Genomic DNA, 18,157 nt, shown 5'->3' with positions numbered 1-18,157 from the left:
GGGAGTGTCTGTAGCAGTGAAGGAGAGGCTAGCTGCGCCGCAGTGCATGCCGGTACCACCGCCCCTTAGGCGGAGCCTAACTCGAGATCAGAGCGCGGGACCGAGGAAAGTACGGGTCCCGAGAGGTTGTCGGCGCTCTGGAAGTTAAGTGAAGTCTGGTGGCTCCTGAGGTACCTGTCCGGGCCGTGAGCTGGGCTTCTATTTAAGCCATCTGTTCCTAATCCTGACTCCCACACCAGGGGCCCCAGCCGTCCTGTCCTCACTGTGGTTCCCCACGTATGGCGGAGCGGGAGGCCCCGTTCTGGGGATCACATGATGGGCCTCGCTGACCACCGCTTACCCGCTCTTTCCTGGTGGGACCCTTCAGTCTGTAAAACGATGTCGCAGAAGTAACCACCTTAAAGGGTGTGAGAGTTTAGTGAGAAGTCTTCTCCTGGAATACTTAGCAGGGAGCCTGGTATCTAGGGATCAGTGGTTCACCGTGACCGTCGTGGCCGGTATAGGACGAGCTGTAGCGTTCTTTCTCCGTCTCACACATGCCTCCCCTCCTAGGCTTCCCAGTTCTTCGGATTGAATATTGGGGACGTCTTGCCCCAAGCTGTACTATTTCACACTTAACAAGTGCTGGTCGTTCTGGCTATTAAAGAGAGTCTTTCTTTGGAAATAGCTTTGTCCAAACATGTCGAAAAAGCTTAACGGAATGCAGGTTAATGCGCCTTATCGTACTGATGCAGCTTGCATTTCAGCCGTTCAAATATTTAATACATTGGTATCTAACTCCACTTTTCTCTTTACTAGGAGTGCAAAAATAAAAGGCCCTCAACATTGCAAGTAGCCTAGGGGGAAGTGAGAAAGCATCTAAAGATGAAGGCGTTTCACACCATCTGCAGACAGCTCAGAAGTTCAAAGGGGTTTTCTCTAGAACCAACCGCCCATGTGGATTTTTCCACTTCCTCTTATTCTTGTAGCCGGAAGAAAAAAGTGAACCCTTATAAAGAAGTAGACCAAGAAAAGTACTCTGAGTTAGTACAGTCTGTCTTGTCATCCAGAGGCCTTGCTCAGACTCCAGAATCATTGTTTGAGGAAGATGATTTACTCTATGGACCTGTGAGTAAGTGTAAGCCCCCAAAGCAAAATGAGGAAGCAAAAGCTCCAGGAAACTGGTGTCCTCTCTTAATCCCAGAGAGAAGTGTAAAACCAAATGCAACAAGTACTCCTACAGTTCCTTTGAGAATCCCTTTGCAAAGAAATACCATACCAAGTGTGACCAAGATCCTTCAGCAGACCATGACATCAGAACAGATTTTCTTCTTGGAGAGGTGGAAACAGCGGATGATTCTGGAACTGGGAGAGGATGGCTTTGCCGAATATTCTTCAAGTAATTTTTTCAATCCTGGTTCTGTATGGTTACTGTGTTTTCTAGAATATAGAACAGTGTCAAAAGAGTGAGGGTGTTTTTGACCTGAACTAGTGAGGCACTGCTTTCAAGTGATAATTAGCATCAAATAGCAGTTTGTGTATTAACTCAATCATCATAACAACCCTATGCAGCATATATACTATTATTCTCATTTCACAGATGAAACTGAAGCACAGAGAGCAAGTAATTTGGCTAAATGATGTAGAAAATTCTTTCATAAACTACAAACTTAAGTATTAAAGTTGCCTGTTTTCTTTGATTAAGGAAAAGAATCAGTCACCTGATAATGGAATTCTATTTGTTTGCTAGGCATTCTATTCAGAATGTAGTAAATACCCCTTGCTCTACTTATCCTTATTGACATGTAAATTTAAAGACTTGGAGTAAACCGGAACACGTGATTTGTATTTAGATTTTGGTAAATTGAGATAATCTGATGCTCTTGATTGGTAACAGAATAAATAAACTTTAGCTTTCAACTCCTAATTTACTGACTTTTTAGACAGGTGAGGAGAATAGCTTCCTTAAAACAGGCTCCATTCAGAAGCAAGGTGAAAGACCATTGGCACAGGTGAATTAGCTGGTCCCCATCAGGATCATATAGTTGTCTTCTATTAAAGCTAGGTTTTTTGTTGATCATTCCTTAGCCCATGCTTCCCTAGTGGTTGGTAGAGAGCACTTTTAATTTTAAGAGTAATGCACTTATTTTGTGGCATCTTAGAAAAAACTGTGTGGGTAACACATTAAACGTGTCACATATATTAAGTATATAGACAGCACCTGGATATGGCAAAAAAAGGTCAAGGTCCTCGTCCTTTAGAACATTCCTCAGCTGTGTGGGGGGAGGAATAGATGTGGGAGCTGCCTTTAGGTAATAAGTAACAACACTAATAAGCTATTCTTTGCTTTCTAAATAAGCAACATAAAGTGAAATTTTTTAATGGCATCTTATGTTTTTTATTTGTACCACTAGGATTTAGAATAGACATTTTTTCCTCAGGGGAAGTTGTTTTTTATCTGGAATGTCATAGTTTGTGGGGATCCTGAAATCACTGGTAAGAAAAGTAAAGGCAGAAACCTGCTAGGAGTTTGGGAACCTAGGACTTGTAGCCCTTGGCACAAAGTAAAAAAGTACTCTGGAGGCCTCCTTGATAAAGGAAAGGAATTTCTGTTGGGAATGTGAAGGTGCTCCACTATCCCAAGCAGAGATAAAACTATGGTTGTTTTCCATATAATCAGCGTTGTTGATCTAGATTATTACTCTGATGTGTTTCTCAGTTAACTCAGGATCAATTTTAAGAAACAGGCAGAATCACTTTTTTTCATAAGGGGCAATCACAGGATTAGTGTCATCCTCCCCCCTACCACCAAAAAGGAAGGGAAGAAAAGAATGAAAAAGCATGTCATTGCCCACTAAATTGATTAATGGGTCAGGAGAGGCAGTTTTTTAAAATACTGTACTGATAAATTCCTTTCCGCCTGCTCTTCCAAAGGCTAGAGCATAGAGATGTGCCCAGAGCTGGCATTCTCAACTTGGTCAATTTCTCAAGCATCAGTTTACCTTTTGAAGATTGCCAAGGATAAGAAAGTCTGACTTGGATTTATATTTAAGTGTTGATCATAGTGAAAAGGGATGGGGTTTATTTTTTCCAGTTTATTGCTGTAGTGACTTTTTAATCTTAAAATATTATCCATCCTGCCAGTTTATCAGTCAGAATCTTAGAGACTCATGGATTTTTTTTTTAAATGCATTTTACATACTGGGACTTGAAAACATTTCACTTTCATTGGTCAATTTAATTTACTGAATGAATATTCTGACTTGATGCTATCTGCAATAAATCTTGTGCTTTTTAAAATTTACTTAGATAGGGGTGCCTAGGTGGCTCAGTCAGTTAAGGGTCTACCTTTGGCTCAGGTCATGATCCCAGAATCCTGGAATCAAGTCCTGTATCAGGCTCCCTCCTCAGTGGGGAGTGTACTTCTCCCTCTCCCTCTGCCCCTTCCCCCTGCTCATGCTTGCTCTCTCAAATAAATAAAACCCCCCAAAATAATAAAATTTACTTAGACAAATTCAGTCATATTTAATGTTCTGAGCCTTACAATCTAGGGGATCCTATAATCTAGATTCCCATGTTTGCTGCCTCTTTTTAATTTTTTTAATTTTTAAATTTTTTTTGTTTGTTTGCTGCCTCTTTTATGTGAAGAACCCAGCCAAGGGTTAAGTCTGCAGTGGAAAATGAATTGTTTATTTGCTTGGAAATTGATAAAGCAGTTTGTTTTCTTCCTGTTTTGACCATGTTTGTGTTCTGCTTCATTAGGCTTGTCTATAGATGAATGCTGTACTTTTACCTAGATTTTAATTCCATCTGTCCTAAAAATCTTGTAGGCCTTTCATATGCTAATAAGTCCAATTGAACCGAGTAAATTTGGAGTGTAATAGCTCAGTTCTTCAGTTGAATTTCATTTAACTCTCCAAGTAATTTCCCAGAAGTGATTCCATTTTTTGACAGTGGTAACTGACCTTTCAAAATCCTGGTAAAATAGTATTTGACAAATGTAAAATATGGTTTAAAATTACCTTATTAGATCAAATTTTCCTCATTTTCTATGGGTCTATCTCTATGCATGTATATTTCCTACTGTGCTTCTGTGTATATCTAAATGATGGTCCCCGATTTTGCCTTACTCTGTTGTATGATGGACTGGAATTGAACATGGACTCTGGTGCCAGGCTGTTAGTCTACCTTTTTTGCCTTGGGGCAAATTAACAGCATTGTGTAGGCCTCATTCATTAAACTGGGGGTAATGATTCTTGCTGGGTTGTTGTGTTTGAAAGTTAAATAATATTTTGAAAGCGCCAAGGCCACTGCTTAGCACAATGCCTCCTCTTTGTTTCCTTCCCTTATCAAGGATGAAGTGAATTTGTACAATTTCTTGGATTTGTTTGTTTTCTTAACTTTAAAGTGTGTGAGGATATACAGATATCAAATCATTATGTTGAATATCTGAAACGAATACAATCTCCATTATACATCAAATTTTTCTTAAGCACATGAGGAAAATTTTCAGGACAGAGCAACTGTCTTAAGCTGTTCTAGCCCCCCCAAAAAGTGCAGAAGAGTGTTAGATATTTCCTCTTGCCCCCAAGCCCCAAAACATCCAATTTGGTTTTGATTTGTATATGCCTTGATTTTCATTCCTTACCATTCACTAAGCCTGTTAGTAAAAGGATTCTCCCACCTATATTCATTAATTCAGTGTTTGTTGTAAAAAAAAAAACTGAACAGAAGTTACTAAAATGGATACTTAAAATCACAGTATGGTACACTAGGTGTGGTCCTTTTGCCCCCAGATCTTCAATTGTAGCTTTGGCCTAATTCTACTAGAAATTCTTTATTTTAATTCATTTTATTGTTCAAACTATTTTCGTCCCTTTGCTTTTCAAAGTGCATTTTTAGATTTCACAGGAGACTAAAATGTGGTATCTTAGCAGTTGTCACTTAAAGGTAACTTAATATAATTTCTAATTTTATTGTCCAGAGGTTTTTAAGTATTTGTTTTTTAGTACTAGCTTTGTTCTTATTTTTCTTTTTCCCCTGATTTTCTTTTCAGATATATTTTTACAAGGGAAACGGTTCCATAAAGCCTTGGAAAGGATACTTGCACCCCAAAGAGACTTGAAAGAGAGTGATGAGAATCTTGAATCTGGATATATCGAAAGTGTCCAGCATATCCTGAAAGATGTCAGTGGAGTGCGAGCTCTTGAAAGCGCTGTTCAGCATGATACCTTAAAGTATGTAGGTCTACTGGACTGTGTGGCTGAATATCAGTAAGTATTAGATTTTTTTTTTTCTCTCTCTCAAAGTGTGGAGATAAAGTAATGCAGGTCTGTCAAACACTATTTTTTCCTCTGAACTCCTGCTTCAAGGTACAGCCCTGTGAAGTCAAAACCTCTATGATACATAAAAGAATTAGGTATGCGGCAGGAGGTAAGGACAGATACAGGAGGAAGAGCCTCATAATTCTTGTAAATCTGTGTTCCAGAATCAAAGTGTTTGGTGGAGAAAAGGTATCATTTTTCAATATCCAGCATGTTCCCCCTTCCCTACCCCCAAGCAAGCTACTAACCACTAGATCCAATTTGATGGGGCACTCAAATGGCTCAGTCAGTTAAGTGTCCAACTCTTGTTTTTGGCTCAGGTCCTGATCTCAGGGTCATGAGATCGAGCACTGGGTCAGGCTGTGCTGAGTGTGGAGTCAGCTTAAGACTCTCTCCCTCTCCCTCTGTCCTTCCCCCCCCACCCCCGCAACTCGCATGCATGCTCCCTCACTCTCTCTCTAAAATAAATAACTCTTTAAAAAAAAAAAAATCCACTTTGATTCCTGCATTTTCTTTCCCATTTCCCTAAAAATAGCACCTCGACCTGTTTGCCCTGAAAATCATTTCTTTTTCTGACTTCCAGGCCGTGTTTGACATGGATAGGAACTCTGAGCTTACTAAAGCTTCCTGTGGTTTTTAAATTGCTGCTCTGTTAACCGTTTTCCCCACTTACTCCAGATTCCCCTGCAGATACCCCTATTCCAAAAAAAGGATGTGGGCGACCCACAAGGATAGGTAAAAACCTGTAACTCTTGGGACACCTGGGTGGCTCAGTTGGTTAAGCGTCTGCCTTCGGCTTGGGTCATGATCCTGGAGTCCTGGGATCGAGTCCCGCATCGGGCTCCCTGCTCAGCAGGGAGTCTGCTTCTCCCTCTGACCCTCCCCCCTCTCATGCTCTCTCTATCTCATTCTCTCTCTCAAATAAATAAATAAAATCTTTAAAAAAAAAAAAAAAACAAAACCTGTAACTCTTGGAACTCTAGTCAAAATTTAAATTTTAAAAAATTGACAGAATATTCATTAGTCTGGAAAGTGTTCAGGCCACCCAACAGTTTTGTGCCATAATTGCCTCATATCTGAGAAGAGCCCTGGGTGCCTAGAAATTTAATAGGCTGTTTTTAGCTGCCCTTTAGTTAACCGAGGTAGCCATACAATCAATTCTACCCAAGGCCTTCCAGAAGTTTCTGACACCAAGGGTTCCTGGGTGGCTCAGTTGGTTGGGCATCTGCCTTCAGCTCAGGTCATGATCCCAGAGTCCCTAGATAGAATCCTGAGTCATGCTCCCTGCTTAGCAGGGAGTCTGCTTCTCCCTCTAACCCTCCCCTCTCTCGTGCTTTCTCTCTCTCTCTCTCTCTCAAATAAATAAGTAAAATCTTAAAAAAAAAAAAAGTTCCTGACACCAAACACTTCACAGTGATGTCCACAGTACTGATGTTTGTTTTCTGCTCTTTAGGTGGAAAGCATCAACACTGAGAATATGCGCATTGAATATTTTTGAAAATTAAGGTTTTAGAAATTTTAAAAACCTTTTTAATAGGTAATATATGTGTTTGGTTAACCCAAGCTACTAAAATAAGTCTCCCATCTCCACTTTTTCTTTAAAAAAGGTTTTTAATGTGGTAAAATACACGTAACATAAAATTTACCATAAACTTCACCATTTTTAAGTATACAGTTGAGTATCATTAAATACATTCATAATGTTGTACAACCGTCAATACCATCCATCTCCAGGACATGTCATCTTATAAAACTGAAATTCTGTGCCCATTAAACAGTAATCACTGTACTCTCCCCTACTTCAGCCCCTGGCAACCACATTCTACTTTCTGTCTCTATGAATTTAACTATTCTTTCATACCTCATGTGGGTAGAATCAAAGTATTTGTCTTTTCGTGACTGACTTATCTTTATCCTTGCACTTTACACAATTTTTTTAAAGTTTTTCCTGTAAGCCAATTTGTTTATTTTGTTGTTGTTACCTGTGCCTTTAGTGTCACATCCAGTAAATCACCACCGAATCCAGTGTCATTAAGCTTGGACCCTATGTTTCTTCTAAGAGTTTTATGTAGTTTTAAATCTTACCTTTAGGTCATGGATCCATTTTGAGTTAATTTCTGTATATGGTGTTGGGTAAAAGTCCAGCTTCATTCTTTTGCATGTGGATGTCCAGTTTCCCCAGTACTATTTGTTGAAAAGACTGTCCTTTCCTCATTGAATAGACTTGGCACCTTTGTCAAAAATCATGTGTATGTGAGGGTTTATTTCTGGGCTGTCTATTCATTTCCATCGGTCTGTGTGTCTGTCTTTATACAAGTACCATACTATTTTAATTATTAGAGCTTTGTAGTAAGCTTTGAAATTAGCAAGTGTGAGTCCTCCAGTTTTGTTCTTTTTCAAGGTTGTTTTGGCTTTTCAGAGTCCCTTGAGATTCCATGTGGATCCATTTAGGATGGGTTTTCAATTTGTCCAAAAATCGTCACTGAGAGATTTTTATAGATTGTATTAAATTTGTAGATCACTTTGGGTAAAATGAACATCTTAACAATATTAAATCTTCCAATCCGTGAACATGGGCATATTTCCATTTAGGTCTTTAATTTCTTTCAGTAATGATTTGCAGTTTTCATTGTGCAAGTCTTTAGTCTCCTTGGTTAATTCCCAAGTATTTTATTCATTTTGATATTATATGAAATTGTTTTTGTCATTTCCTTTCCATATTGTTCATTGTTTATGTATAAAATGCTCTTGAATTGTGTGTTGACTTTGTATCCTGAATTTATTTATATAGTCCTACCAGTTTTTGTGTGGATTCTTTAGAGTTTTTAACATAAAAGATCATTCATCTGTGAACAGAGATAATTTTACTTCTTCCTTTCTAGTTTGGATGCTTTTTTATTTGTTTGTCTTGCCTAATTGCTCTGGCTAGAACATCCAGATCTGTTGAATAGAAGTGGTGAAAGCAGGCAGCCTTGCCTTGTTCCTGATCTTAGAGGAAAACCTTCCAGTCTTTCAACATTGAGTATGATGTTTGCTATGGGCTTTTCATATATGGCTTTTACTATTTGGAGGTAGTTTTTTTTTTTTCTATCCCTAGCTTGTTGAGTATTTTTTTCATAAAGGGTATTTCATTTTGTCAAATGCTTTTTCTTCATCAATTAAGATGATTAAGTGGTTTCCTTCATTCTGTTAATAAGGTATATCACATTGGTTGATTTTTGTGTGTTAAACCATCCTTGCATTCCAGGAATAAAGCCCACTTTGTAATGGTGTATAATTCTTTTAATATGTTGCTGAATTTGATTTGCTACTATTTTGTTGAGGATTTTTGCATCCATGTTCATAAGGATTATTATTCTGTAGTTTTCTTGTAGTGTCTTTGTCTAGCTTTGGTATCAGGGTAATGTTAGATTCATAGAATGAGTTAAGAGTTCCCTACTTTTCAATTTCTTTGGAAAAGTTTTTAGCATTGGTATTAGTTATGTAAATATTTAGTGGCATTCACCCATAAAGTTATCAGATCTAGAGCTTTTAGTTGCCAGGAGATTTTTGATTACTGATGAAATCTCCTTTCTAATTATAGAGCTGTTCAGATATTCTATTTCTTCAAGATTTAGTCCTGGTAGGTTTTGTGTTGTTAGGAATTTAATTCATCTAGGTTATCCAACTTGTTGGCATATGATTTTTCATAGTGCTCTCATCCTTTTTATTTCTGTAGAATTAGTAGTGATGTCCCAGTTTCATTTCTGATTTATGCAATTTGAGTCATCTTTCTTTTTTTCTAAGTCCATCTAGCTAAAGGTTGTCAATTTTGTTGATCCTTTCAAAAAACCAATGTTTATTTTCATTGATTTTTTTCCTATTGGTTTTCTATTCTGAATTTCATTTGTCTTTTCTCTAATCTCTTTTATCTCTTTCTATAAAGGTTTACTTTGGGTTTTTTTTTTTTGGCTCCTTAAGTTGTAAGGTTAGGATGTTGATTTGATTCTTCCTTGTTTTTTAATATAAGTATTTATTGTTGAATAGCTTCCTTAATACTGTTTTCACTGTGTCCTGTAAGTTTTGGTATGCTGTGTTTTCATTTTTATTCACCTCTAAGTATCTTTAATTTCCCCTGTGATTTCTTCTTCGGTTGATTATGTTAATTTCCACAAATTAGTGATTTTTTTTCCAATTTTACTTCTTTTATTGATTTCTAACTTCATCTTGTGATTGGAGAAAATACTTTGTGTGATATCTATATTTTTAAATATATTGAGACTTAATTTATGGCCTAATATATGGTTTGTCCTGGAAAGTGTCCTGCGTGTGCTTGAAAAGGTGTGTGTTCTGTTGTTGGGTAGAGAGTACTATATGTCCATTAGATCTAGTTGGTTTATTGTGTTGTTTTAAGTCCATTATTTCCTCACTTCCTTCTGTCTGGTTCTGCCCATTATTAAAAATAGGTATTGAAGTCTCCAACAATTATTATAGAACTGTATTTCTGGAGCACCTGGCTGGCTCATTTGGAAGAGCATGTGATTCTTGATCTCAGGGTCAGAGCCCCGTGTTGGATATAGAGAATACTTAAATAAAAGTTAAAAAAAAAAAAAGAAACAACTGTATTTCTCCCTTCAATTTTGTCAGTTTTTGCTTCATATATTTTGCTAGTCTGTTACTAGATGCATAAATGTCTATAATTGTTATATCTTCTTGATGTATCGAACCTTTTATTAATATATAATGTCTTTCTTTGTCTTGTCTTTTTCTATTTAAAGACTGTTTTATCTGCTATTAGAGCCACCTTTGCTCTCTTTTGGTTATTATTTGCATGGAATATCTTTTTCTATCTTTTCACATTCAGCCTATTTGTGTCTTTGAGTATACAGTGAGTCTCTTGTATACAGCATATAATTGAATCATGTGTTTTATCCATTCTGCCAGTCTCTGTCTTTTGATTGGACAGTTTGATCCATTTACATTTAAATTAGTTACTGATAAGGGGAGACTGGTGTCATTTTATTTATTTTCTATAGGCATTTTAGCTTTTTTGTCTCATTTCCTGTATGTTACTGTCTTTTTTGTGTTTTGTTTTCCTTTTTTGTAGTGAAACATTTCAATTTCTCATTCCCTTTTGTGTATATTCTATAGCTATTTTCCTTGTGATTACCATAGGGATTACATTTAACATCCCAGTTATAACACTCTAATTTGAATTTGTACCAACTTAACTACAATGACATACGAAGACTGCTCCTTCACAACTCTATCCCTGTCCCTTTCAGTTGTTGATGTCACAAAATTGTCTTTATATATTATGTGCCTCAAAACATAAACTAATAATTTTTTTTAGGTTTAGGTTTATTAATCTCTTAAATTATGTAGAAAACAACCCACTCACCCATCCATGGGCCCCTCCCTCTTTGCTGCATGCAGTCTCTGGCACCTGAGGTGCATGGCTCATTGCCAGCAACAGGATGCTACTGGCAGGTTAAGGTTAAGAGTTAGAAAGGGAGTCAGTATATCTTTAAAAGTCTTGCAGAAGTGGCAGGATTGCTTGGTGGATCCAATAGAATGTGTAGGCTTGTGGATTTACAAATAGAAGGAAATGTGACTGCGGAGCAACTGAGACAAAAGGAAATGGCCAACTTGGAGCATGAATGAGAACTAGCTCTGATGGGGCAGGAAATGATGGAGAGACCCAAGTCAGAGGAGCTCCCGTTTCAACAGCAACAGCTAATATTCCAGCTAGAGTTGGAAATGCAAAAAAAAGGTTAGGAGAACTGCAGAGAGCTCAAGAACAATCAGAGAATGAGATGAGTGGGGCAACTGGGTGGCTCAGCCAGTTAAGCGTCTACCTTCCACTTAGGTCATGATCTTAGGGTTCTAGGATTGAGCCAGCATCTGGCTCCCTGCTCCTCCAGGGAGTCTGCTTCTCCCTCTCCCTCTACCCTTCCCACACACATCCCCGTCCCATCTCCTCCTCCCCACCCCCGCCACACTCTTGCTCATACGCTGTCTCAAATAAATAAAATCTTTAAAAAAAAAGGGGGGGGGGAGATGAGAATGAGTATAAGAAATAAGGGTGAAGATGTTTCCCATTCAGAGGATACAGCAGCAGACTCAGGCAAGACACTAGTTGAAATTAGTGCTCTGTATGGGGCAGCTCACTTGAGCAGAGTAGAAGAACATGATGAACCAGTGCTATCTGATGTTTCATTAAACATTGATCAAGATTTGTATGATCAACCAACCTAAGAGCAATAATTTATGCTTGTTTCAAGTTTACAAAAAAAAAAAACTGTAGAAGACAAAAAGTGGAGTTACAAATCATTGTTATAAGAATGCTTGCTTTTGGGCGCCTGGGTGGCTCAGTTGGTTAAGCAACTGCCTTCGGCTCAGGTCATGATCCTGGAGTCCCGGGATCAGTCCCATATCAGGCTCCCTGCTGAGCAGGGAGTCTGCTTCTCCCTCTGACCCTCTTCCCTCTCGTGCTCTCTCTCTCATTCTCTCTCTCTCAAATAAATAAATAAAATCTAAAAAAAAAAGAATGCTTGCTTTTATAATCGCCCATGTATTTACCTTTATTGAGGTCTTTGGGCATCTTTAAGACTAACAAAGTCTTTGTCTAGTAAAACTGCCATCACATCTTTTTCAGGGACAGTTTGTTTATTTTTTTCCTTTGAATGGGCCATATTCTCCTGTTTCTTTGTATACCTTGTGATTTTTGTTGTTCTTGAAAACTGGATATCTGAATCTAATATGTAACTCTGGAAATCAGGTTCTCCCTCTACCACAGGGTTTGTTGGACTTTGTTCATTGTGGGATTTTTTTTTGGTTTTTTGTGGTTTTTTTAAATTTTCTTTTTTTTAAAGATTTTATTTATTTATTTGACAGGGGGGCGCGGAGAGAACAAGCGGGGGAGTGGCAGGCAGAGGAAGAAGCAGACTCCCTGCAAAGCAGGAAGCCCAGTGTTGGGCTGGATCCCAGAACCCTGAGATCATGACCTGAGCCTAAGGCAGACACTTAACTGACTGAGCCACCCAGGCGCCCCTGTTCATTGTTTTTGTTTGGGGTTTTGTTACTGTTCTTGTAGGCTCTCTCTGTGCTAAGGATCAGCCTGAAGTATAAACTTAAGGTCTTCTCAAGTCTTTTTCTGAGCCTGTGCCCTTCCCTGGACATGCACAGTCACTTTCTAATTTTCCCCATAGATGCAGTTGCTTTGGGATGTTGTAGTCTTTAGTATCTAATTCCCAAAAGGGGAAAAAGAGAAGAATGAGGGGTTGGAAAAAATGGGCATTGTCCCTTTAAGTCCTCTGGAAGTCATTCAGTTGGAGGGTGAGGGGCTTGTGGCAATGGGGGGAGGTGCAGTAACAATGGCCACCCTGCTCTTGTCTTCACCTCTGTGACCAGTGATCAGTGATGAGAGCACAGATCCCTGACATTTGGAGAATGGGGCCCTTTTTGTCCACTCATTCCCACAAGCTGTGTACCGTGCTATTCCAAGATCATGTGTATAGCTGCCTGCCCCATGAGAAGGAGTGGGGGGATGGGTAGCTGTTAAGAGCCGAAATTGACCAAAATTAACCAGTTTACCATCTAAGCCTTCAATAGGCTCTAGATATCCAATAATTTTATCAGACAGATTCTGCCATTGCAATTGTTGTCTTGGTAGGCCTACAGATTTCTGGTGCTTCCTACTCTTCCATTTTCCCAGAATCCTCCACCCCCACTCTGATTTTAAGCTCTTGTGACCCTGGGGCGCCTGGGTAGCTCAGTCGGTTAAGCATCTGGCTCTTGATTTTGGCTCAGGTCTTGATGTCAGGGTCGTGAGATCAAGCATGGGGCTCCATGCTGGGCATGGAGCCTGCTTTAGATTTCCTCTCTCTCTCTCCCTGCCCCCCCACCCATTCCTCCCTCCCTCCCTCCCTTCCTCTCTCTTTCTCTCCCTCTCCCTCTCTAAAGATAGATAAAGTTCTTGTGGTCCTGAGGTATTTTATGACTGTATTTATAATCATTTGTCTCCACCCCCACTTACTAACACAAAGTGCCAATCCCTGCTTTTTTTCATTCTGAAAATATTTTAGAGATCTTCCCTTATTAGTTTATGTAGATCTGCAACATCCTTTTCTCTTTTAATAATTCTCCACCACTCAGAATTAACAGTTATTAACACTTTGTCACATCTGCTTCCGATTTTTTTTTTAAATATACCATAAATTAAGCTCACATCACCTGTAACTACATCTTCCCTCCTCTAAGTCCCCTGGCCAAAGACAATCACTGTGAGACGTTTGCTACTGTGTCCTAGGCTACTTCCACTACTACTTAACACACCCACCATACTGGATAGTGCATATCCAACACATTGCCAGTGTGCTTTCTACATACATACACAACACTGTGTATAGTACACATACACAGAATACCATGTATTATTACCTCCATGTCTGTGAGAGTCACAATATATAGAAATTTCTACATACATAGTATCACAAAGCTGGTAAGATATTAGGCTCTGGAGCCAGGCTGGCTGGGTTTGGTTTCTGGCTTTTCATCTTAACCTTAGGCTAGTTAGCCTCTCTGTACTTCTATTTGTTCATCTGTAAAATAAGACAAAAGGACTTACCTTATAGAGTTGTTATAGAGATTAAATGAGACATTCTCTGTATAGTACTTAAAATGCAAACTACTCAATAAATGTTAGCATGATGATTTTGATCTTGTTCTCTCTTTTAACTGTTGTTTGGTATTCCTTGGTTTTTTTTTTTATTTTTTTAAAGATTTTATTTATTTATTCATGAGAGATAGAGAGAGGGAGAGAGGCAGAGGCAGAGGGAGAAGCAGGCTCCCTGCAGAGCAGGGAGCCCGATGCGGGACTTGATCCCAGGACCCTGGGATCATGACCTGAGCTGAAGGCAGACGCTTAACTGACTGAGCCACCCAGGCGTCCCGGTATTTTTTTTTTTAAATATTTTATTTATTTATTTGACAGAGAGGACACAGCGAGAGCAGGAACACAAGCAGGGTGAGCGGGAGAGGGAGAAGCAGGCTTTCTGCAGAGCAGGGAGCCCAATGTGGGGCTCGATCCCAGGACCCTGGAATCATGACCTGAGCCAAAGGTAGACGCTTAACGACTGAGCCACCCAGGCGCCCCTGGTAGTCCTTTGTATTAATGAAGCACATCCATTTCCCTTTTGGGAACATTCAGGTTATTTCTAGTTTTTCATAATTACAAATTGCAGCAGTGTACGGGTCTCCTTGTATACGGGTGTGAGGTTCACTTGTTGGTTTGTTTTCATGGATCATATATATAGTTTGAATAAATTCAGTTGGTCTGAAGTAGGCCTGGATATGAATATTTAGATTTTCCAGGCACTTGTCACTCGCACCCAGGGTATCAAACCATTGCTCTCCAGTGCATACCGAAAAGGGAAATTGCTGGCTTAAAGGGTACAGGCATTTTCAGTTGTCCCAGGTGTGAGTGTGCTTTGTGCACACCTTTAATGACACAGTATTAGACACAATTGATTAACATTGTCTCGTGGTTTCAGTCTGCATTTCACTTAAGTTAGGTTGAGCATCTTTTCATTTGTTGTGAACTGTCTTTGTGCAGTTTTAATTTAGGTTTATACTACTAAAAATCTCTTTTCCACATTATTAAGTTCTGCAAGTTATAGTATGTTGCAAGAAACAGTGGTCCATGTCGGAAATCTTTATTTTAGGGTATTTTGATTTATTCCAGGTTGAGAACTGTGAAGCCCCCTGGCGATACTGGGGCCCTCTCTTCATTTGCATAGATTATAATTGTTTTGTAATATTGCAAAGTTTGACAGAGGCAGTAAAACTACCTCTAGACCTGCACTGTCCAAGAGAGTACCCACTAGCCACATATAACCATTAAATACTTGAGTGTGGCCAATCTAAAGTGAGGTATGCTATAAATATAATACTAAGTAGGTTTCAGTGACTTAGTACAAAACAGAATGTAAAGTATCCCATTAATAACTTCTTTATATTACATAATGAAATGATATTTACCCAATAATGATATATACCCAATAATATTTTGGGTATGTTTGGGTTAAATAAAATATTAAAATTTCACCTGTATTTTCTTTTTTGATATGGTTACTAGAAAATTTGAAATAACATATATAGCTTGCACCTTATTTCTTTTAGTGCTACTCTAGGTTGACTTTATGAGTACCTTGCATAAGTTATAACTCTAGAGCTATGGCAACGGGTGGGTAACATGCATATTTTGTACAAAATCTCCCTCTAAACTGCTGGTCTTGAAATTGAAGTTCATGAAAGACAGAATGAACCAGTTATCAGTCTGCTCACCCTGTGATCCTTCTGATATCTGCACTTGGCAAGTATAAAATCCCATCAGGAGAGGGGTGATAGGAAGGAATGTACTGGTTATTTGACTTTTTTAAAGTGGCAGGAATTTTTTTATTTTTCCAATATCCCTAATAGTAAGACACCTACCCTGTGTGTAAACTTTCAGGGTAGGGACCAACTCTTATTTGTATTTCTGCATATAATTGGTGCCTATTAAATACTGATAGATCTGAACCCCAGCTTTGGTTTCTGAGCAAGAGAATTTCTGGAGCACCATGATGCTTTTGTCATTTATGACGGGGACTTTGCTTCTGGTCTGTTGTGGTTCTCCTGATAGATATTTGAAATAAGATCAACTAAGATAGTGATAGACATAGTTTCAATTCCCGTGTCAACTGTTAAACAAGGCCATGGAGGTCCAAAGGACTTTGGAGAAAGTTTAGAAACTGGAACTGTGGGAAAGTTCCCCAGCACTTCTGTATGGGTCTGCACCTGTAACTCTCGCCAGTGTGCTTCCGGAAGCATTTCCCATCATGCCCCTGACAGGCCTATTACTGACCTGAACGTAGGAATCAAAGGAAAGAGAACATCACACTTCTCTGATTCCCAGAAGTAAAGCTCAGAGGAGCCGTCTTTTTGGAAAGTGGAGAATAGAAGCAACAATCATTGAGTGATAAGGAGTAAACCATACCTAAGAAGAGGCTCAACCTCTTACAGTTTCTCAGTTTGAACTATTAACTACAAAGACTTCCTTTGGTTTCTCTTTAGGGGCAAGCTGTGTGTGATTGATTGGAAGACATCGGAGAAACCGAAACCTTATATTCGAAATACATTTGACAACCCGCTGCAGGTTGTGGCCTATGTTGGTGCCATAAATAATGATGTCAACTATAGCTTTCAGGTCAGGACACTGAGCCTCAACTTACTATAAAGCCTTGCTTGATGCTTATTTATGGCTACTTAACTCCTTGTGATTTTTATTCTGTTTGTGTTCCACTGCTTACTCTGTTCCTTGTCCTTCTACCACCTTAAAAAGCAATTCCCCCCCTGTTCTGAGCTTTCTGTCATTGCTAATAGTGCTCTAGTGTTTACAGTCTATTCTTCAATATCTTGTCATCTTTGTGTTCTTATGTATCCTGGTGCAATCTTTTATCAACCCCTCTTAGAAACAGGAGCTATTACTATAGATTGTTTTGTTCTGAGTTTGCCATAGAGCAAGAAGGAAATGAACCTAAGCTCTGGTCCTATTGTATAAATACTGGAACTGCCCTGTGTTTCTTCCTAGGTTCAGTGTGGCTTAATTGTGGTGGCCTACAAAGATGGATCCCCTGCCCATCCACATTTCATGGACACTGAGCTCTGTTCCCAGTACTGGGCCAAGTGGCTTCTTCGACTAGAAGAATATACAAAGAAGGAAAAGAACCAGAATATTCAGAAACCAGACTAGGGGACAGAATGATGTCTGGGAACATTCACTAGTTCCTCACAGTTTGGGAAGATCTATTGCTGTTTACGGTAGAGATGCCACAGGATCTGAGCTACATAACCCAAGTATTTGTTGAAATGTATTACAACTAAAAAGATCAAAAAGCCAGAAAAGTTTAGATTTTAAGGGTTGGACTTGAGCACATAAAAGAAGCACAAGTAAGCATGGTTTATCATTTACCTGAAAAAGGGAAGCAGGATTCACACAGCATTGGTGGCTCTTGGACTGCCCTGTAGAACTTTCTGTATCCCGAGCAGGATGCCCAGTCCTTGAATTAAGATTGGCGGGCGTGAGGCTTGGTGTGCAAGAAGTTCCCCAGGGTACCCCAGGAGGAAAGGGGTCACATGCCCCCACGGTGTGTGTGGTGGGAGAAATCACATCGGCCAAATCCTACTGCCGACATGGTTTCCTAAAACTGGTTTTATATATAAGTTGAGGTTTTCTATATATTTCACTGGGGAGAAAAAACTTCCATTTAACATTTCTGAAAAAATTTATTTTTTTCATATTTAATGTGATTCCTTAGCCTCAAGTAAACATTGCTCTCTGGAAAGATGGAGCATTTTCACATGGTTGATAATCCCCCCCTTAGCATACCAGTAAATAACCCCCAGGAGTAGCCAGACCCTAGTCTGAGATTCATAATCATGGATATTTTAGTAGCTCTGTTCTGGTTTGAATCAATGAACCATGTACATAAAGAAAAAATATCATTTGTGAGATTCTTCAGCTAGGGGGAACAGTAATTTTTGTGTGTTTGATAAGTAATAAAAAGTACTAGTTTTCACTGGGATCGGGAAACTTAAATGCCCGCTATAGCTTTGGGGGAAGGCTCCTTATTTTATGGAATGGGATAGCATTTAAGTTACAGTTGTGGTCTTAAAATAGTAAGGTGCTACAATTAGTTTTTTTCTTTACTTAGCCATTAATTATAAGAAATAAAATATAATATGTGAGTAAAGTAATGAGACTGTTGGTTCTGTTTCTTTTTATTTAGATTTATGTGTTTATAGAGAATTTTGTAAACCTGGAAATTGTTTAG

At 38.9% G+C, this 18,157-nt stretch overlaps 1 protein-coding gene across 2 annotated transcripts; it reads left to right on the top strand.

Annotated features, from left to right (window-relative positions):
• Window positions 1-19: 19 nt before the first annotated feature.
• On the top strand, window positions 20-18,091 carry MGME1 (mitochondrial genome maintenance exonuclease 1). Of its 2 annotated transcripts, none has more exons than XM_045885371.3 (5): window positions 20-170; window positions 799-1,378; window positions 5,036-5,252; window positions 16,398-16,530; window positions 16,915-18,090. In XM_045885371.3, the coding sequence occupies exons 2-5, from the start codon at window positions 865-867 to the stop codon at window positions 17,074-17,076; spliced, it is 1,026 nt and encodes a 341-aa protein (XP_045741327.1). In that variant the 5' UTR covers window positions 20-170; window positions 799-864; the 3' UTR covers window positions 17,077-18,090. The 2 variants fall into 2 exon arrangements, with proteins under 2 accessions (XP_045741327.1, XP_064428858.1); XM_064572788.1 differs by lacking the exon at window positions 20-170 and adding an exon at window positions 225-706 and having other exon boundaries at window positions 16,915-18,091.
• The last annotated feature ends 66 nt before the right edge of the window (window positions 18,092-18,157 follow it).

Source organism: Mirounga angustirostris, unplaced genomic scaffold (genome assembly GCF_029215605.1).
Source record: "Mirounga angustirostris isolate CCGP_5_RB_7025 unplaced genomic scaffold, mMirAng1.0.hap1 SCAF_10, whole genome shotgun sequence".
Taxonomy (NCBI): Eukaryota; Metazoa; Chordata; class Mammalia; order Carnivora; family Phocidae; genus Mirounga; species Mirounga angustirostris.
This window is presented reverse-complemented; position numbering and strand designations above follow the sequence as displayed.